General features: G+C 45.3%; 1 protein-coding gene across 3 annotated transcripts in view; it reads right to left on the bottom strand.

Moving 5' to 3' along the window:
• The window catches only part of SCAF8 (SR-related CTD associated factor 8), a 1,507,655-nt gene that overhangs the window by 1,441,811 nt on the left and 43,323 nt on the right, over positions 1-22,521 (bottom strand). For all 3 annotated transcript variants that reach the window (XR_011203719.1, XM_069234634.1, XM_069234635.1), the window contains exon 2: positions 5,936-6,019. Coding sequence is in view for 2 of the 3 variants with exons in the window: in XM_069234634.1 (XP_069090735.1) it covers positions 5,936-6,019 (84 nt within the window). In the remaining variant the exon portion in view is untranslated. The remainder of the gene's footprint in view (positions 1-5,935; positions 6,020-22,521) is intronic.

Here is a 22,521-nt window from a genome sequence, read left to right as displayed (position 1 = left end):
CAGGAAACACAACATGCACACATCACATTTTAACACTGAAATCTGATGTGTTTCTTGCAAAGTGCCTACCTGTAGATTTTGGCCTCTAGCTCAGCCGGCACCTAGGGAAACCAACCAAACCTGCGCATTTATGAAAACTAGACACCTAGGGGAATCCAAGATGGGGTGACTTGTGGACTCTCACCAGGTTCTGTTACCCAGAATCCTTTGCAAACCTCAAAATTTCGCTAACAAAAAAATCTTTTTCCTCATATTTCGGTGACAGAAAAGTCTGGAATCTGAAAGGAGCCACAAATTTCCTTCCACCCAGCGTTCCCCCAAGTCTCCTGATAAAAATGGTACCTCACTTGTGTGGGAAGGCCTAGCGCCCATGACAGGATATGCCCCAAAACACAATGTGGACACATCACATTTTCCCAAAGAAAACAGACCTGTTTTTTGCAAAGTGCCTAGCTGTGGATTTTGGCCTCTATCTCAGCCGGCACCTAGGAAAACATACCAAACTTGTGTATTTTTGAAAACTAGACACCTTGGGGAATCCACGATGGGGTGACTTGTGGGGTTCTCCTCCGGTTTGGTGACCCAGAATCCTTTGCAAACCTCAAAATCTGGCAAAAAAACACTTTTTCCTCACATTTCAGTGACAGAAAGTTCTGGAATCTGTGAGGAGCCACAAATTTCCTTCCACCCAGCGTTCCCCCAAGTCTCCCAATAAAAATGGTACCTCACTTGTGTAAGTGGGCCAAGTGTTTGTGACAGGGAAGAGCCAAAAACATGTTGAAATTGAGGGGGAACCAAAGCGGGTCCAAAAGGGCAGTTTGGAAAAAAAAAAACATTTTTAGGCTGACAAGTGCAGCAGAATTTTTATCAGTATAGATGAGATAATGCTGGGTGGTAGGAATTTTGTGGATTCCTGCAGATTCCGGAAGGTTTAATCACAAAAATGTGGGGAAAATGTGTGATTTCCAGCAAAGTTGGAGGTTTGCATGGCATTGTGGGTAAGAAAATGGTGCGGGGTGCCTGTGAAGCACACCACCCTGGAATCACCCAGATGTTTAGTTGTCAGTATGTCTAGGTCTCGTGGATTTTTCTACATGGCAGAGTCCCAAAGTCCATAAAGTGCAGCCCCCCACCATTCCAAGTGGGACGATTGAGAGTTAGCCAAACTCTCAAGGCCCAAATGTAAAACAAAAACCCAAAATAATCAAATTTTGTTTGGCTTGCCGTGGGATAAGATGTTTTAGTGTGCGGGGGAGAGCTGAAAGACTGTTACCCCCTTCAGTTGGGGTGGGGGCATAACCAGGCCCATACTAGTTGGTAGTCACCAACCCAATAATTTGTAGACTTTCTGCCCCCCGCCACCCCCCACCCCCATTCTCTCCAGGGTTTGGATCGGGGGTAACTGTCCCATCTGCCCACTGATGGGCAGAACAACTTTGTCCCCATTTATTTGGGGTGGGGGTATGGCCATACCCCCACCCTTTTATTTTGAAAAAAAAAACCATCTTCCCTGGTCTCTGGTGGGCTTTCTGCCCCTCTTGGGGGCAGATGGGCCTTCCAAAAATAAGCCAATGGCCAACAGTAATGTGCCCTCATGGGGAGCGACCCTTGTCCATGGGGCTGCCCCCCCAAACAAAACACACACATACACACACACCAATCTCTGGTGCCTAAGTGGTTTCTGCCCCCCGGGGGCAGATCGGCCTAATAAAAATAGGCTGATCTACCCCCAAGGGGGGCAGAAATGGCCTTAAATAAATACACCCCCCTCCACCCCCCCCGGGGAACCACCCTTGCCCAAGGGGTCACTCCCCTTGCGTGAAATTGACGCAAACAAATAAAGATCCCTGGTGTCTAGTGGTTTCTGCCACCCTTGGACGCTGATTGGCGTAGCAAAAAATCGGCCGATCTGCCCCCAAAGGGGGAAGAAATGGCCTTAATATAATTTGCCCCACCAGGGGAGCGACCCTTGCTTAAGGGGTCGCTCCCCACCTCAAAAAAAAAAAATCCCTGGCGCCTAGAGGTGAACACAAGCCACTTCACCAATGAACCTTTTCTCTCTGTAGATCGTTAGGTAGTCTGACATTTGGGAATATTTCCTTTCATGGAGTTTTGGAGTTGGTAATCTTTTTGCCGTTCTTGGCTTTCGCAGTGCGCACTGCTTTGTTGTTCATTGTCAGTTACCCTAATGGGTGTAGTTGTGTTCTGTTATTATTTGCTTCTTGATATATGTCCTTGCTTTCTTCTTGTAGGCCCAGAAGAGTTCTGCTCTCGGCATGTGTTTTGATAGTCTTGTCACATTCATTCCAAGAGAACTGAAGACCATCTGGCAGAAGCCACCGGTAGTTTGTCTATTAGTGGGTTCTGCTGTTACCTCTTTGTGCACTCATCTTCTTTGTAACACTGCTGCTGAGCGATCCTGATGCAAGTGATTGCACTGTCACAAGCTATGTTTTTTTCACCTTTAACACCATCAACGTTATACGCTCTTTCTAGGGGAAGCTAGAAAGTTTAACCACAAACCTTATTTCTTGCCCTTAGTTTCTACAGTTTTCCACCCTGCTCTGTGCACTCTTTGTATTGCTACCTGTTGCCCTGCAAGAGAACCTAGAATTCTCCACCGGATTTAACCACTGGTCAGGCACAGCACCTCACAAGCACTTCATGCTGCTCTCTGGACTATCATCTTCAGCTGTTCAGGGTCCAGCAGCCAAGACTATCAGGAACACAAAGGATGGTATAGGCGAAGATCACCACAGAGGAGCACTTCAAGCCACCAATATCTTGCCAGAAGCCTGTAGTTATATTTTTTAAACAACCAAATCCAAGAGACTATGAGCCAAAACAAATCTGTTCAGACACAGGGTCTCCAAGCAACAGAGGTTTCATGGCACACAAATAACAGGATTTGGTGTCTCCCAAGAAAAATCAGATTGCTACCTTGTGTGTGTGAAAAGACTGCACAGAGTCGTCAGTTTTAGATAAACTACAGCTAAACGTACTGGCCAACTCATGCAACCATTCTTAATTACTTGAAAGGGCGATTACATAGGACAAACTTTTTTCTATGATAGACCATAAAAGTATCATCTGTTGTCTTTTTGCTTACTAGTCTTTCGAGCTCAATATCGCCACAAAAAAATAATATTTTCAACCTCATGAATTTAAGATATGACGCACACGAGTACATAAGGAGGAAAGATAAGTTAAGAGAGTATCAGAGCAAGGTCCAAATCAAAGACTAGTGTCCTAATGGGGATGGAGAGCGTATACAGACCTAAAAAAAAACATATCAGACAATGAAAATGAGTTTTTCTCATGAGGAATTAAGCACACAAAGAACAATTAAGATCTGACATCCATAAAAGAGGATGTGGAGAAGTGTGGCACAATGGTTAGAGCGGCAGCCCCTGAAGCAGAGATCTGGCTCAAGACCAGGGTTCAAGTCCCGCTTCGGCAGGTCATGGGCTCAATTCCCCTGGGCCAGATAATTCTCGCCTCAGTGCCTAATCTAATTAATGAGTCCCACTCTGCAACTCTGGGCAATAGCTTGCTTAATCTCCACAACGGCCCCAACAGCGCTTGGATGCCTGGCTTCACCCTGGGGGTGCCCAGGAGTGGGCACCTCACAGGGAAAAGCCAGGAGGGGTTCCATAGCGTTATGAGTACAGCACCTTGAGACCCTAACGGGTGAGTAGCGCGCTATACAAGTGCAAAGTTTACAGTTTATGAACCAGAAGACCTTCCTGACAAGGAGATTGTTCTATGCTGCACACATCAAATGAAGAGCCACATATGGGCTTCCCACTTCCGCTTGGATGATTTATTTCTTTATGATCTGCATGCATTGCAGAGATGCCTCCAAATAAATGTAGTAGAGAATTCCAGGGGCCAATATCTTACAAAGTAATTTTAAAAAAAATCCCTTTTGCAGGACAATATCTAGTGTGATGAGTCTGACAGATGAACAGTCTTAAGGAGCCAATCACTAAAGTATGGATTATAGAAGATCGACGCTGCAAATGTCATGCAATTAACTCAACTCATGTCAAAAGGAGAGACTTCTTACTGGAAAATATTGCATCTAATTTGGAATCTCAAAAATGTCTGGAGCGTACATATAATCTCATTAATGCACACCACTTAATGTAAAGACATTTCATAAAGTGACCAACAGCGTTGTGCTTTCTTTAAGGAATATAGGGTCCAATTCAACTGCCTTGTATTTTTGTCTACTTTTGACTTTACGTAAAAAGGGATTCAGGTAAGCACCTACACTCGTTCAAGAAAGCCTGAAACCAAGTAAATAGAGTTTGCTGGATGCTTGGTCTGAAGTCTCAGACTATGAAGCTTTGGATTACTAAACTGAATGATTCACTATTGAGTTTCCTGGACATCTTGTTAGTAACCCTGTGGAATGCTTTAAGCCAGAACCTATGTGCAATTAAGTTTAACAATGCGCACATACAGACAAACACGCTATATGCATATGTAAGTCTGAGCCTCTGGTGGGAAAAAGGTGTAGCAAAGTCCATTACTGAGAGAGTCAACGGGAGGTTGATGGAATTAGTACTTCCTTTTGTGATCAAAAGCATAACCAATATTTCAAATTCCAAGTGAGCTCAAGCAGATGATTGCTAGACCATGACCTCACTTATCACAATAATAACTCAAATGTAAGTAATTGAACAGTTCTCTGACCACCTACAAAACTTCCGTGTCTTGGAGTGAATATTTAACATAGTTCCAATACATTAGAATTAAAATATAGTATATTCTTGTCTAAATGAGTATTAAAACAAAAATTAAAACTAATTGAAATATACGGCAGAAACTGTGCTAGCTATGCAAAAAGTAGTTCCAAGATTGCTACTACTGCAACAAACACTGTCTCACTCAGCAGATGCATACCAGTTTGAAAGGCCACAAGGATGCAGTATGCCTATATAACTCTTGAGGCCAAAATGATGTAAATGCCTTCCCCTCACACTGACGCAAACAGTTTGCGAGGCTGCACATGTGTTTTATGAGCGCATGAGGGTCTTCAAACAGTTTTAACAGGCAGAGGTTACAAAAATATAGACTTAGTGTGAGTCAGATGGCTCATGATCTTCAAAAAAGTGAAGTAAAAATCGAAAAGTGCAAAGACACTTAAAAAAAATAAAAAAACAGACCAATGTGTTCTAGCAGCCTCTCAGGTCGAACCGATCAGAGCTGATGGTCAACGCGGGCACAAGTATGGTGGGTTATGTGAGGGAAGAATTTAAAGGGGCACCATTTTATTCCATTTGCACTTTCTGGGCAAGTGCTTTCATAAAAGCAATACAAAACGACAAGAAACTTATTGTTTTAGTATATTTGATTATGAATATTACTAAACATACTCTGGTTCCCTACTAGAATGTAATAGTTATGAAAGATGGAACACGATCTACAATATTTAATTCCCATCACAGAATACCATCATAAAATTTCAAGGGCAGCAGAATTTTATTTTCTTTGAAATATCAAAGCACAACTTCAAATTTAAGGCTGCCTATGATTGTTGGTTGCCTAGCACAGTTTAATTTTTTTATAGTCTGTATCAAAACAGATGTGGTAAGAGCAAATGAACATTTGCCTGCTATGCATTGCCCTCTTGGTCTTCTCTGGATATACACATTGCTGGGCTCAAAATAATTCAATCAACTGATGCTTACCAAAACCAAAGTAGAACACAATTCCAGCCATCTTCCTTCACCCCCTCAAGGTTGACCGTTACAACTTGCTGGAATCATCGGAGACTGATACGAAGGGCTTAGCCAGACATAGGCAATAAACTCATGCAGCGCTAGATTTTCATAGTGCACAAACAATTATCCTCTTAAGGTACAATCCAACTTCAGACTATGAACTTCATTTTATTTCAGTAGGTAACATTCCAGTTCTGCCTTACCTTAATTGCTTTGATGGCTGATTTTGTAATCTGTGTCATCTTAGCCTTGGAAATGGGTGGCTTGTAATCATTCAGTGAGAATAACTAGGAAAAGAACATGGAAAAATTTTAGGCGAGAGACTACAGGAACAATATAGTCAGAGAAGTTGATACACAAGACAACCGCTCATCTGAGCGGACGAGTCAGCAGTAGGGGCTGGCAGACAAATTTCAAAACAAGATGGAATGAGGAGGTCACTCTCCTTAGTAGATAACAGTTAAAAAGGCCTATCCTGCAACTATAATCAGTTTGCTACCCCCACTGCCAGTGGTCTACTGCTGCGTGAGGCTACTGCCGCGTGATGCAACTGTAGCTCCACTCTCAAAAGGAGAGTGCACAATGCATGCCCATCAAACCAAAAAGTTCCGCTCTGTCTCACTCCATATCACAGAAGGTCTTCAGCACACATGCTTGATGGTTGTAGGGCAGAGGTCTTCAAACTGGGGGGCGGGCCCCCCTAGGGGGGCCTCAAGTGGTCCCAGGGGGGGGCGCCAGACTCTGGCCAAAAGAAGCATTATACAGATAAACGGCCTTTATTTTAGGCAAAAACATGTAATTGCCCTTTTAAAAAGAGAATAGTACTTAACTGTAATGTTTAAATAGGTCTAGACATATTTAAACATTGCCATGTTTATAAAATAATTATGAAAAATTCTGAGGGGGGGCACAATGATGTTTATTTTTCAGATGGGGGCGCGGCATTAAAAAGTTTGGAGACCACTGTTGTAGGGACTGAGGTGGTGGGGTGACAAAAAAAGAGAAACCTACTGATTGCTACGGGAATCTAAGGCAGTAGTGTAGACTTTCAAACACCATGTGAGTTACTTTTCTCTGTCTCCATACATTCTTATCCAGCCACAGAAAGTAAACGTAGTATTAAAAAAGGCCAAACTTTATTAACTAGGACTGCTGGCATGCTGAGTAAGGCTGAAGAAGGCAGTCCTGGCTGATAAAGGAGTTAATCCATTCGAATAGGTTAATAATAGATGTCTTCTTCCTTCATAAAATGACAATGAACTAGTGCTTGTTTAACATACTGTACCATCTTTAGGTCACAAGCTTTAAACGAAGGCCAATTCAGCTTTTTATCCACCAGAATTTGATGAAATGAATGCCAAAGTTGAGTTGTTCTACATAAATATATTTGTGAAAGCAATACATGAATAAGAAATGATCACATGTACTCTCCTCACACCCTGGTCTCACACAAATACTCTCTCTGCACTCTGCAATCATAATATGCACCAATACTCTGCTCAACCTTCATTCAAACCCTGAATGCATACAAACTCACTCCTCACCCTGTACTCTCACTACACATCAAAACCATTCACTTGGGTGCATTAGTCAACCTATGCTCAAACAGGTACACTGGTCAACCTCATTTTCACAGGCATACAGTTCACCCACTACTAACAACGGTACAGTTCATACTGTACTCATTCAAACATGCTCTTTCCCTGTAACTCATACAGGCACTCATTCAGGGCCTCCATCACCCTGCACTCACACTTCACCTTCACTCACACAGACTCAGACTTCACCCGACACTCCTACAGAAAATGCCCTCAGAGTATACACCACTCACCCTGCACTCAGGCACACTTCTCACATGGCCATCACAAGGGCACAGTGCTCACACTGCATCCTGCTTATCCTGCATTCACACAGGAACCCTGCTCTTCATAACTAAACGCTCTCTCACATACCAGCACTCCTCTCCTCCTGGACTCATACATGCACTCCACTTACTGAGAACCCATACAGGCACACCTGTCACCCTGATCTCACACAAAGTAGACTACACAAACATATCACCCCTTAAAAACAAACGTTCTTTGACCTACCCTAAAAGGACAAACAGGAAGCTCTGCACACAACACAACCCAGGAAACAGAACACTGTTTATCTTACACTTTATTAACACCTTCCCCGTCATGGACGTAATGGTTCAGTCTGTGGCTGCAGCGCTGAGGCGCCAAGGACGTTAACATTACGTCCTGGTACCGCCCCCTCCCCCAAACGCAGGATTGTGTGTGAAATTGTCCTTAGATTTATGCACAATGATGTTTGTGTTGTCTTATGTCTAATTTTTTTTTTTTTCCTTTTTAGTGGGATATCATTGGTGATAGCTGTGGCTGTGCAGAGTAGTTGCTGGTGAGTCAAGCTTTTTCACGCAAGTGAGCGGTATAGTTTTTGGAGTTTATAACTCTTAGTGATAAAGCTACACTTTGTTTACTACTTATCTTACACAGTGCTGGTTGTTGGTGGTGCATTTGTCCAGTTACTTTTTTGTAAGAAGGATCATGGCTAGCCGTAGGATGACCGCTCGCAGCAGGTTGTTTGTGCGCTTTATGAGTCATCTTTTGACCATGATTATGAGACTGTCTCTGCTTCTGAGGCAGAGGAGGAAGTGCAGGATTCTGGAAGTTAATTTTCTATCGGAGAGGAATCATCTGATGACGAAGCCACTCTCACTGATGATGAAGTGCCTGTTTCAGAGGAGGACACTGATGTGCCAATGGTGAAGCCGCCAGCAGCTGAAAGGCTTCACATTCGAAGACCTGACACGTGGGTTGCATCAAACATGGAGTTGCCTACGTTTACTGGTTTCCAGGGTGTCGAGTTAATACGGAAAACTTTTTGCCTGTCAACTTCTTTGAGTTGTTTATGGACGATGCATTTTTGGAAGAGACTGTTGAGCAGACTAATTTGTATGCAGAGCAGTATTTGAGGGACAACGCTCCCAGACGTAGGCCACACTCTAGAGCTAGCCAGAGAATTCACACAAATCTGGAAGAGTTGAAAATGTTTGAGTTTAACTTTTTTGATGGGGCTGATAAGGAAGCCATCAATGTCTTCATATTGGTCGACTAGTCCCTTGTAGGCAACTGATATATTTCCTGCAATCATGAGTCGTAACCCGTATGAGGTTCTTCTTCGGATGTTGCATTTTATAGATTATGCTTTAGCCTTGCCACGCGATCACCCTGATTCTGGCCGTCTTTTTAAGATTAGACCTCTCCTTGATCATTTGGTAGATCGGTTTTCAGTGATCTAGGTTCCAGGCAAAGAAATATCTGTAAATGAGTCTTTGGTCCTGTTCAAGGGTCGTTTGGTTTTTAGGCAGTACATTCCTTGCTAGAGGGCACAGTATGGAATTCAATTGTATATGCTGTCTGAAAGTAGTATAGGATTTGTTTATAATTCCGTGTCTATACTAGTAGGGATTCCAGTATTGACCCCCTGGCTGTCCACCCTCTTTTGGAGTTAGTGAGAAAATTGTGTGGGAACTTGATAGACAGCTTTTTAAACAAAGGTCACCATTTATATGTAGATAACTTTTACACTGCAGTGTAGTTGTTCAAGGAGTTCAGAGTGGACACTGATGCTTGAAGCACAATCCGCTCTAATAGGAAACGCTATCCACGAGAGCTTGTCTGTAAAAAAACCTGAGGAGGGACAGTGCAGTGCCTTGCGGAATGATGAGCTGCTAACTGAAATTTGTAGACAGGAGTGCTGTGTACATGGTAACTACCATCCATGATGAGAGTACTTCACCTGTGGCTGTTTGGGGGCAAGTTGCTGAAGTGCGCAAACCTGTGTGCATTTTAGACTACAATAAGCACATGGGTGGTGTTGATAGAGAAGATCAGAGGTTGGAACCTTACACTGCTGCTCATAAGGCTTATGTTTGGTATAAGAAATTAGCGGTTCATCTGTTCCACTTGGCAACTTTTAATGCTTTTGTTGTACTCAAGGATAGTTCTCCAGAGTTAAGGATGACATTTATGAAATGTCAGGAGTCTATTATAGCGAGCCTTGTTGTGCTGGAACAGGCAAGGGTTCCTAGAGAAGCAGTGGTGGAGGATGTGGCTAGATTGTCACTTTGCGGAGCCCATTCCTCTCACCCCCCAAAAAGACGACAAAAAAAAAAACTTTTCCTGCTAAGAGATGTAGAGTCTGTGTTTGAAGAGGTATCAGGAAGGAGACTAGCATGTACTGCCCTGATTGTCCTTCAAAGCCTGGGCTGTGTGTGGGCGGCTGGTTCAGGAGCTGCCACACACAGAAGAATTATTGGGAAATAATGTGAGCGTAAACTGCTGTTTTATATTTTCATATGTTCAGTTTCACGTTGGAATTACTGTCATGTACTCAGTTAGAGCTTTTGTGTTTGTAGTTTTGTACTTTTTTATAATTAGTGGTTTCCTTGTTGTTTAAAAACAACAAAAAAGTGATGGTGTGGATGGAATGGTGCTTGGCTGGCGGTGTGTGTGGGGTGGCACTTGGCTGGTAGTGTGCGTGGCGTGGCGTGGCGTGGCGTGGCGCTTGGCTGGCAATGTAAATATTGACTTGCTATTGGCAACTGCAACACACTGCCAAACGCCATTCCACACACTCCAATCAGCTGGTGTGATTGCTGTATCAGGCATGCAGGTGTATGTAAGTGATGGGCCCTTGAGTGGCGCTGTCAATGCGACTGTTGTAATCTAATGTAATGGGCCCGTGGCTGGTGGCGTGAATGGCCTTGTGCATGTTGTAAGGAAATGCCTCCTTGGCATGGTTACCCCCTGACTTTTTACCTTTGCTGATGCTATGTTTTGATTTGAAAGTGTGCTGAGGCCTGCTAACCAGGCCCCAGCATCAGTGTTCTTTCCCTAAACTGTACTTTTGTTTACAAAATTGGCACACCCTGGCATCCAGGTAAGTCCCTTATAACTGGTACCAAGGGCCCTGATGCCAGGGAAGGTCTCTAAGGGCTGCAGCATGTCTTATGCCACCCTGGGGACCCCTCATTCAGCACAGACACACTGCTTGCCAGCTTGTGTGTGCTGGTGAGGACAAAACGAGTAAGTGGACATGGCACTCCCCTCAGGGTGCCATGCCAACCTCACACTGCCTATGCAGTATAGATAAGTCACCCCTCTAGCAGGCCTTACAGCCCTAAGGCAGGGTGCACTATACCATACGTGAGGGCACCAGTGTATGAGCACTGAGCCCCTACAGTGTCTAAGCAAAACCGTAGACATTGTAAGTGCAGGGTAGCCAAAAGAGTATATGGTCTGGGAGTTTGTCAAACACGAACTCCACAGCACCATAATGGCTACACTGAAAACTGGGAAGTTTGGTATCAAACTTCTCAGCACAATAACTTCACACTGATGCCAGTGTACATTTTATTGTAACATACACCCCAGAGGGCACCTTAGAGGTGCCCCCTGAAACCTTAACCAACTACCCGTGTAGGCTGACTGGTTTTAGCTGCCTGCCAGACTCGAGACATGTTGCTGGCCACATGGGGAGTGTGCCTTTGTCACTCTGTGGCTAGTAACAAAGCCTGCACTGGGTGGAGATGCTTATCACCTCCCCCTTGCAGGAGCTGTAACACCTGGCGGTGAGCCTCAAAGGCTCACCCCCTTTGTTACAGCACCACAGGGCATTCCAGCTAGTGGAGTTGCCCGCCCCCTCCGGCCACGGCCCCACTTTTGGCGGCAAGGACGGAAGAGATAATGAGAAAAACAAGGAGTCGTCACTGGCCAGTCAGGACAGCCCCTAAGGCAACCTGAGCTGAAGTGACTCTGACTTTTAGGAATCCTCCATCTTGCAGATGGAGGATCCCCCCAAAGGGGATAGGAATGTGACCCCCCTCCCCTTGGGAGGAGGCACATAGAGGGTGTAGCCACCCTCAGGGCTAGTAGCCATTGGCTACTGCCCTCCCTGACCTAAACACACCCCTACATTCTGTATTTAGGGGCTCCCCTGAACCTAGGAACTCAGATTCCTGCAACCTAAGAAGAAGAGGACTGCTAAGCTGAAAAACCCTGCAGAGAAGACGGATATACCAACTGCTTTGGCCCCAGCTTTACCAGCCTGTCTCCCCCCTTCTAAAGACACTGCTCCAGCGACGCTCTCCCCAGGGACCAGCGACCTCTGAATCCTCAGAAGACTGCCCTGCTCTAGAAGGACCAAGAAACTCCCGAGAACAGCGGCCCTGTTCACCCAAGACTGCAACTTTGTTTCAAAAGAGCAACTTTAAAACAACTGCGTTTCTCGCCGGAAGCGTGAGACTTGCTACTCTGCACCCGATGCCCCCGGCTCGACTTGTGGAGAAACAACACTTCAGGGAGGACTCCCCGGCGACTACGAGACTGTGAGTAGCCAGAGTTGCCCCCCCCCTGAGCCCCCACAGCGACGCCTGCAGAGGGAATCCCGAGGCTCTGCCTGACCGCGACTGCCTGACTCCCAGATCCAGACGCCTGGAAAAGACTCTGCACCCGCAGCCCCCAGAACCTGAAAGATCAGAACTCCAGTGCAGGAGTGACCCCAAGGAGGCCCTCTCCCTTGCCCAGGTGGTGGCTACCCAGAGGAGCCCCCCCCCCCCGGCCTGCCCGCATCGCTGAAGAGACCCCTTGGTCTCCCATTGATTTCAACGACAAACCCGACGCGTGTTTGCACACTGCACCCGGCCGCCCCGTGCTGCTGAGGGTGTACTTTGTGTGGACTTGTGTCCCCCCCGGTGCCCTACAAAACCCCCCTGGTCTACCCTCCGAAGACACGGGTACTTACCTGCTGGCAGACTGGAACCGGGGCACCCCCTTCTCCATTGAAGCCTATGCGTTTTGGGCACCACTTTGAACTCTGCACCTGACCGGCCCTGAGCTGCTGGTGTGGTAACTTTGGGGTTGTTCTGAACCCCCAAGAGTGGGCTACCTTGGACCCAACCTTGAACCCCGTAGGTGGTTTACTTACCTGCAAGAACTAACAAACTCTTACTCCCCCTAGGAACTGTGAAAATTGCACTGTGTCTAGTTTTAAAATAGCTATATGTGATTTATTTGAAAAGTATATATGCTATTGTGATTATTCAAAGTTCCTAAAGTACTTACCTGCAAAACCTTTCATTTGAAGTATTACATGTAAAATTTGAACCTGTGGTTCTTAAAATAAACTAAGAAAACATATTTTTCTATACAAAAACCTATTGGCCTGGAATTGTCTCTGAGTGTGTGTTCCTCATTTATTGCCTGTGTGTGTACAACAAACGCTTAACACTACTCCTTTGATAAGCCTACTGCTCGACCACACTACCACAAAATAGAGCATTAGTATCATCTCTTTTTGCCACTATATTACCTCTAAGGGGAACCCTTGGACTCTGTGCATACTATTCCTTACTTTGAAATAGTGCATACAGAGCCAACTTCCTACACATGTCATGTATGAAAGGTGTGTGAATGTATTGTAAAGCAGTTGGTGCCTTGTCGTGGCTTTACAGCTCACAAGCTGTGAGTCACTGGTTCAGTTTATTGGCCTTTCAGTTATTAACAGTGCATTTCATTTTTGAGAAATCTCTTGTTAATAAAATTTGAACCACCACCACTCACCCTCGTGCCAACTCCAACCAGTATGTGTGGTAAAAATAACAAAACCTGCTCCGCTGTAATCAGGCGTCGCAGCACACCCGTGACATGCTAGGTGTCTCGGGTGGGACCCCAATGATGAAGCATGCCACCAACTTGGTTGGTGGGTGAGGGGTCTTTTTAACATAACCTAAGTGTAAAGAAATGGCTCCCTGTTGCAGTTACCCCCCACTTTTTGCCTGATACTGATGCTGACTTGACTGAGAAGTGTGCTGGTACCCTGCTAACCAGGCCCCAGCACCAGTGTTCTTTCACCTAAAATGTACCATTGTTTCCACAATTGGCACAACCCTGGCACCCAGGTAAGCCCCTTGTAACTGGTACCCCTGGTACCAAGGGCCCTGATGCCTGGGAAGGTCTCTAAGGGCTGCAGCATGTCTTATGCCACCCTAGGGACCCCTCACTCAGCACAGACACACTGCTTGCCAGCTTGTGTGTGCTGGTGGGGAGAAAATGACTAAGTCGACATGGCACTCCCCTCAGGGTGCCATGCCAACCTCACACTGCCTATGGCATAGGTAAGTCACCCCCTCTAACAGGCCTTACAGCCCTAAGGCAGGGTGCACTATACCACAGGTGAGGGCATAGGTGCATGAGCACTATGCCCCTACAGTGTCTAAGCAAAACCTTAGACATTGTAAGTGCAGGGTAGCCATAAGAGTATATGGTCTGGGAGTCTGTCAAAAACTAACTCCACAGCTCCATAATGGCTACACTGAATACTGGGAAGTTTGGTACCAAACTTCTCAGAATAATAAATCCACACTGATGCCAGTGTTGGATTTATTAAAAAATGCACACAAAGGGCATCATAGAGATGCCCCCTGTATTTTACCCAATTGTTCAGTGCAGGACTGACTGGTCTGTGCCAGCCTGCTGCTGAGAGACAAGTTTCTGACACCATGTGGTGAGAGCCTTTGTGCTCTCCGAGGACAGAAACAAAGCCTGCTCTGGGTGGAGGTGCTTCACACCTCCCCCCTGCAGGAAGTGTAACACCTAGCAGTGAGCTTCAAAGGCTCAAGCTTCGTGTTACAATGCCCCAGGGCACTCCAGCTAGTGGAGATGCCCGCCCCCTGGACACAGCCCCCACTTTTGGCGGCAAGTCCAGGAGAGATAATGAGAAAAACAAGGAGGAGTCACTGGCCAGTCAGGACAGCCCCTAAGGTGTCCTGAGCTGAGGTGACTGACTTTTAGAAATCCTCCATCTTGTAGAAGGAGGATTCCCCCAATAGGAATAGGGATGTGCCCCCCTCCCCTCAGGGAGGAGGCACAACAAGGGTGAACCCTCCCTCAAGGACAGTAGCCATTGGCTACTGCCCTCCCAGACCTAAACACACCCCTAAATTCAGTATTTAGGGGCTCCCCAGAACCTAGGAAACTAGATTCCTGCAACCTAAGAAGAAGAGGACTGCTGAACTGAAAACCCCTGCAGAGAAGACGGAGACACCAACTGCCTTGGCCCCAGCTCTACCGGCCTGTCTCCCCCCTTCGGAAGAAAACTGCTCCAGCGACACTTTCCCCAGGGACCAGCGACCTCTGAATCCTCAGAGGACTGCCCTGCTCTAAAAGGACCAAGAAACTCCTGAGAACAGCGGCCCTGTTCATCCAAGACTGCAACTTTGTTTCCAAAGAAGCAACTTAAAGACAAACAGCATTTCCCGACAGAAGCGTGAGATTTGCAGCCCTGCACCCGGCGACCCTGACTCGACTGGTGGAGAAACAACACTTCAGGGAGGACCCTCCGGCGACTCCGAGACTGAGTAACCAAAGTTGTCCCCTCTGAGCCCCCACAGCGACGCCTGCAGAGGGAATCCCGAGGCTCCCCCTGACCACGACTGCCTGACTCTCAGATCCCGACGCCTGGAAAAGACCCTGCACCCGCAGCCCCCAGGACCTGAAGGATCGGAACTCCAGTGCAGGAGTGACCCCCAGGAGGCCCTCTCCCTTGCCCAGGTGGTGGCTACCCCGAGGAGCCCCCCCCCTTGCCTGCATCGCTGAAGAGACCCCTTGGTCTCCCATTGATCCTAAAGTTCCTAAAGTACTTACCTGCAATACCTTTCAATTGAGATATTACATGTAAATCTTGAACCTGTGGTTCTTAAAATAAACTAAGAAAACATTTTTCTATACAAAAACCCATTGGCCTGGAATTGTCTCTGAGTGTGTGTTCCTCATTTATTGCCTGTGTGTATGTACAACAAATGCTTAACACTACTCCTTGGATAAGCCTACTGCTCGACCACACTACCACAAAATAGAGCTTTAGTATTATCTCTTTTTGCCACTATATTACCTCTAAGGGGAACCCTTGGACTCTGTGCATACTATTCCTGACTTTGAAATAGTGCATACAAAGCCAACTTCCTACACTAAGGGGGTTATTCTAACTTTGGAGGAGGTGTTAATCCGTCCCAAAAGTGACGGAAAAGTGACGGATTTACCACCAGCCGTATTACGAGTCCATTATATCCTATGGAACTCGTAATACGGCTGGTGGTATATCAGTCACTTTACTGTCATTTTTGGGACGGATTAACACTCCTCCAAAGTTAGAATAATCCCCTAAGTGTTTCTTTTCACAATTTTAGTGTTTGGAACATCACATAAGTACGTGGACACATCAAAATGATCTATTGCAAAATTACCTGTGTTTGGGGGAGGTGGGGGTGGCAACTATGTTTTTGGTCCTGGGTGCAGCCTTCGAGGAAAACCTACCAAACCCAGACATGTTTTAAAACTGGACACCCCACGGAGTCCAGGGAGGTGTGGCTTGCCTGGATTCCCCAACATTTTCTTACCCACACTCCTCTGCAAACGTCAAAATTTGTTTTAAAAAAAGGTTGCTCACTTTTCGTTGTAGTGTCACCGCTGCGCACAAATTTCCTACCACCCAGCGTACCCCTCAGCCTCCCAAGTAAAATTATACCTCACTTGTGTGGGTCCCGAAAGCAGAGTCAGCATAAAAGATGTATAAAACAAATATGTGCTTATCAACTTGCTGTGCTATCCCCTCAATCTCTACAGGGTTTTGGTATTTTTCTGTTGCAGGCACCTGGGCCATCCACACACGTGAGGTATCATTTTTATCTGGAGACTTGGGGGAACGCCGGGTGGAAGGAAATGTGTGGATCCTCTCACATTCCAGAACACTTGGTCACCAAAATGTGAGGAAAAAGTGTTTTGGGCCAAATTTTGAGGTGTGCAGAGGATTCTGGGTAACAGAACCTGGTGAGAGACCCACAGGTCATCCCATCTTGGATTCCCCTTGGTGTCTAGTTTTTAAAAAAATTCACAGGTTTGGTAGGTTTTCCTAGTTGCCGGCTGAGATAGAGATCAAAATCCCCAACTAGGCACTTTCCAAAAACACCTCTGTTTTCAATGTAAACATATGATGTGTCCATGTTGTGTTTTGGGGGTATTTCCTGTTGCGGGCACTAGGCTTACCCACACAAGTGAGTTACTATTTTTATTCTGAGACTTTGCGGAACGCTGGGTGGAAGGAAATTTGTGGCTCCTCTCAGAAATTTGTCACCAAAATGTGAGGAAAGTGTTTTTTTAGCCAAATATTGAGGTTTGCAAAGGATTCTGGGTAACAAAACCTGATGAGAGCCCCACAAATCACCCCATCTTGGATTCCCCTTGGTGTCTAGTTTTTAAATAAATTCACAGGTTTGGTAGGTTTTCCTAGTTGCCGGCTGAGATAGAGATCAAAATCCACAACTAGGCACTTTCCAAAAACACCTCTGTTTTCAATGTAAAAATATGATGTGTCCATGTTGCGTTTCCTGTCGCAGGCATTAGGCCTACCCACGCAAGTGAGGTACCATTTTAATCGGGAGACTTGGGAGAACACAGAACAGAAGAACAAGTGTTATTGCCCCTGGTCTTTCTCTACATTTTTCCTTCCAAATGTGAGACAGTGTGTAAACAAGACATTTAATGAGAAATGCCCTGTAATTCACATGCTAGTATGGGCACCCCGGAATTCACAGATGTGCAAATAACCATTGCTTCTCAACACCTTGTCTTGTTCCCATTTTGGAAATACAAAAGGATTTCTTGATACCTATTTTTCACTCTTTATATTTCAGCAAATGATTGGCTGTATACACAGTACAGAATGAAAACCTATTACAAGGTGCAGCTCATTTATTCGCTCTGGGTACCTAGGTTTCTTGATGAACGTACAAGCCCTATATATCCCCGCAACCAGAAGAGTCCAGCAGACTTAACTGTATATTGCTTTAAAAAAACTGACATCGCAGGTAAAAGTTACAGAGTAAAACTGCTGGTTTTTTTTTTTACCTCAATTTCAATATTTTTTCATCTCAGCTGTTATTTTCTGTATGAAAACATTGTAGGATCTACAGAAATTACCCCTTGCTTATTTTTCAAAAATGTTTAGCTTTCTGGGATCCAGCATTGGTTTCACACCCATTTCTGTCACTAACTGGAAGGGGGGCTGAAAGCAAACAAAAAAAAAAAATAGTAAAAATGGGGAATGTCCAATGTTCCCTGTAAGGTGCGCGCGCGGGCGCACCCCCCCCTTCCCCCACCGCGCAGACCTGTTTGCCAAGCGCGCACATTTCTGCCTGCCACACGCAAGAGAGTGAAACTGTATGGCAGCGCTACATTTAAAAAACGAAACAGCGCAAAAACGCGGTCACTCTCTTCGCGGCAGATCAGGAAAACAAAACGGCAGTGCAGGACCCGAGGAGAAATCCCTGCACGAGGAGATCTCCAAATGAAAGCAGGTACGTGTAAACACATATGCCGTATTAGTTTGGATTTGAGAGATATTATGACAGATAAAGGGAAAACGTTAAAAGATGACCAGAGGTTATGAAGTAAAACTGTACTCTATAAAGATGGTTGTATTAGCGTGTAGACTTACACAAGCAAGAAGTCATTTAGCACTAGATAAATAAAATTACATTTTTAGGTTTATTGAAATGTTGGCACTTGTGTTATGTATATGCCTTGCCAATGTTCTGGGATGGAATGTAGAATACAGAACATTCAAACTATTGTTGTTCAAGTTAGGAGAGCAGTTGGCAGCTGGTGAGAGGCCAGTGGAGCTGCTCTGGGGACGCGCAGAATAAACTTACCTTACGGTCATCATTCTGGTGTGTTAGAATTTGTGCAAGGTACACACCACATTTTGGTGATGAGTGGACGACTCCCTAGCCTTGAATCCACGTTGTGAAAGCGACAATAATTTTCGTGGACGGTCGCTTTTGTTCACAAGCATGATTACTGATACGCCTTTCCGTGCGCCTAAATGAAGACAAAGGAGGATTCGGCAGTGTTGGACTATTAGAGAAGCCCTGCAAAGCGCTGCTGGTCTGGCTCCAAGCCGGTGACTTCAGCTGCTCCATGTTAATACAGCAATAGCTCACAGGGGAAAGGTGCACAAATGGAGGACACAGTGGATGCCCAGACATCCTGATGAAAGGCAGCTGCACCATGACCAGAGAAAGTGCATTGCGAGTACTGCCATTTACTCTGGGTCAAATATGCACTTTGCAGGTAGTTAGCTGAAGTGCTGAATTCACATTTTTGTAAATGAACTGCAAAGCATGGCCCTTTGTGAGGAGCCTGCTATAATCACACACAGGACCGGCTTTTGGCGGTGCGAGCGGTGCAACATCACCGGGAGCTGACCTCTGGGGAGCACTGTGTTTAGCAAAAACTTCCAAAACTTGCGATTTAAAAGCACCTGCTGAAAATGTTCTTGTGCGTTTAGCCTTCAAGAAACAATTAAAATGTCAACATGCCTATTGTGATTAATGTTCTAGCTAGAGAGAGATGGGAGTTTTGCCTAGTGGCTGCTTTGATTCAACATAAAGTAGCATAGAGGGTTAATATGCCTCTGCAAAAAACAGAACTATGGGGCATATTTGAAACAATTGGTGCTGCACACAGTGCAGTGCCACTTTGCTTGCCCCCTTTAGCGCCCCCTCTAACGCCACCATGAGTGCGTCATATTCAAAATACGGCGCACCATGGCGGTAGTTAGTGGACTAGTGTCAGGATTTTATATGCTAGTCCAGTGCTTTGCAGGATTAGGATAAAAAATGTTGACGCTAATCCTGCAAAGCACACGGAGGCCCATTGTAACCAATGGAAGCCTCCTTTTAATGCCTGATCTTGGTAGTTATGCGCTGCACTCGCGTGAAGGGTCAATTTCTTGGCGCACGTATCCTTGCCTGCAGCGCACAGAGACCTTACACTGCCGCACACAGTGGAAAAATATTAGAGGCAACATTGGGTATGTCCCAAGTAAAATGACTAATTTGGGTTGAAAAATTAGGTTTTCTGATTCAAGTCGGCCTGTTCCTGAAAGCTGGGAAGATGGTGATTTTAGCACCGCAAACCCTTTGTTGATGCCATTTTCAGGGAAGAAACCAAAAGCCACCTCCTGCAGCCCTTCTTTCCCATTTATTTTTATTTTTAAAAACAACATTTTCTCTGTATTTTGGCTAATTTCTTGGTCTCGTTCAGGGGAACCCACAAAGTCTGGGTACCTCTAGAATCCTTAGGATGTTGGAAAAAAAAGGACGCAAATTTGGTGTGGTTAGTTTATGTGGGCGAAAAGTTATGAGGGCCTAAGCGCGAACTGCCCCAAACAGCCAGCAAAAAGGCTTGGCACCTGAGGGGGAAAAGGCATGGCAGCGAAGGGGTTAAGAAGTGCTTGGCCAAGATACTAGCATGAAGAACTACACCCAACTGCACATGGGAGTTCAGCCAGCAATTACCTTCTTTCAACATACTCAAACAAATTCTGAAAGTTTTTCTTACCCTATGGGGCTTGACTTGAAGTATATAGCCTGCTTTCTGGAGAAAAGGGCAGTGGAAGGCGTGTGTGGTATAATCAGTGTTCTCTACCGCCACACAGACCAGACAGACACCTGCCAGTTCAAATTTTACCCCACAGGTGAATGCCAGGGTAAGTTCTGCAACTGTCTCATGTCTGCGACCAGCCGTCATCATATGAAAACTCCTGGTCCGCTGATGAGTTGGTGGTGGCGAACATGGTCATTCCACTGGCAGTGGAGGCAGAACTGGGGGCCACCTCCCGATTAGGGGATCTCCTCCCTTTACAATAACGGACACTAAGCAGTAAACTAATAATATGCACTTGTGATGAGCAATAGTGCAATCATGAATTAGGTTCAGACTTGCCCTACAGTGGCAGCTGGTCACTGCTTTCTTGCTCTACAGAAGGCTCTCTGCAGCTGCACCCCCCCCCCTCATACCTTACATACAGAGGCTAGTGAGACAGGGTAACTGATACTTACTGCACTGCCACAAATCGAAACAGAACTGGGAAAGGGAGCCTCTCATTTGAGAAGCCTATACCCTCATAAGATAGATGCCCTGGTCACCTTGAATGAAGTCTGGTCACCTTGAATGAAGTGATTCCCCTCATGATCCCGTAGGATTAGCCTTGGGGCCTAAAAAGAAGCGCTCTAAATAGTACATATTCTTTCACGTCATTGCGCTTTGGCAGGTACCTTTCATTCAATGCTTCTGTAGTGCATCATGACATGTCCGGTCGGCTATATCGCTGCTGGCTCACATTGTAGGAAACGCTCTTTTTACCAACAGTTCAGCAGTAAATACATTTTGTTATTGTAATCAATGTACATTATAATTATGAACCTACAACCTGACTGCAGTTCAAGGACACTTTAAAGGGTGTGAACTGCAAAGTAACTAAATGGAATCGCACAATCTTCCAATTAAATGTAGAGTGGCCGACCAATATGTGGGCGGAGCTTAGGCACCTTTTTAGGTCTCACCTAAGGCAGCGTGTGGGCTGTCTCTTGGAGATCTATATTATCTTGAAAAAAAACTAGAAGGGGCATAAAGCCACCTGACTATTTACAATTGTCTGGCGTCTTTGTTACCAGCATTTCTTTTGCCTTCATTGGTTAGCGATAGCTCAGCTGGTTTCATTTTCCCAGCTGGTCACAGATTTTGGTTTGATATATATATTTTTTTAGTAATAGATTCAACACAGACAGCAGCTTGTTACCTGCATTTATTACACTCTACTAAGCTCCCCACTAGTCAATAACTTTTAGCCATGCAAAACATCAGCCACACTGGCGTACGCTACAACTAAAACATTGGCAATGCCAAACCCTTTCACCTTTGTAAATACATTATATCAATAAAAAGAAAGACATTTATTGTAAGTGATAGTTGTTAGATACATTCATGGCTTCCTACCCACTCCCAATAACACCATTAGTCAGTAATCAAGTAAAACTAAACATGGCCTAGGTTCTTAATATAGATGGGGCAACGTTACTGACTACTGAATCAAACGTTAGAGGTGCTTGTACAGCAGAAATCCTGAGCTCAAGTATTTGGAAGTGCTCTCAAAAGTGATGAAAATCAAAAAGAGGCTCTGTGAAATAAAATGTTTGCCTAGGATCACACAATTTGGGCAGGCAGGGAAACCGCTATCGTTGACAGGTTAACTGGTTTCACATTTTGAAATTCACCACTACATGTATTTCTATTTCTATTTCTCTATCCGGTTCACATCATAAGGTCACGGTTTTGCAACACAAAGAAACAAAATTGGCAAATACACATCAGACCAGCTTCAGGGTCCACAAAGATAGCTACGTAGCTGATACTTGGGGAGGAATCTGAGGTGTCACCACCTCTCACCCAAAGCTACACCCCAGGACTTTGGCAATTAGTGGAAAGGTCCAGCAGTAGATGGCAGGTGCTGAGTAAACACCTTCTCCCCCCCCCCCCCCCCCAAAAAATAAACACAAACGAATAAAGGAAAAGTCCATGTGAAATTCAAAACAGAGCAGGGGGGTAAAGAACGGTGGGGGAGATAGCGAGAGTAAAAAAGGCCAAAAATCCCCAAATTTGAGCACTGAAAGGAATGCAAGTCAACTATTCAAAAGATGTTAAGAAACTATTCTCCAGGGGAAGGGCACACACAAGAAAATGAGGAAACTCCATGGAAGAAGAAGAAAGCTGAGTGAGGAAAATGACAAAGAATGACCAATAAACGCACTAAGCTTATGTTCCACAAGATGCTTTTGTTGACAGACAGTAATAGTCTGGTAGGCGAAACCTAAAAAGTAGTTCTC

Source organism: Pleurodeles waltl, chromosome 5 (genome assembly GCF_031143425.1).
Source record: "Pleurodeles waltl isolate 20211129_DDA chromosome 5, aPleWal1.hap1.20221129, whole genome shotgun sequence".
Classification (NCBI taxonomy): Eukaryota; Metazoa; Chordata; class Amphibia; order Caudata; family Salamandridae; genus Pleurodeles; species Pleurodeles waltl.
This window is presented reverse-complemented; position numbering and strand designations above follow the sequence as displayed.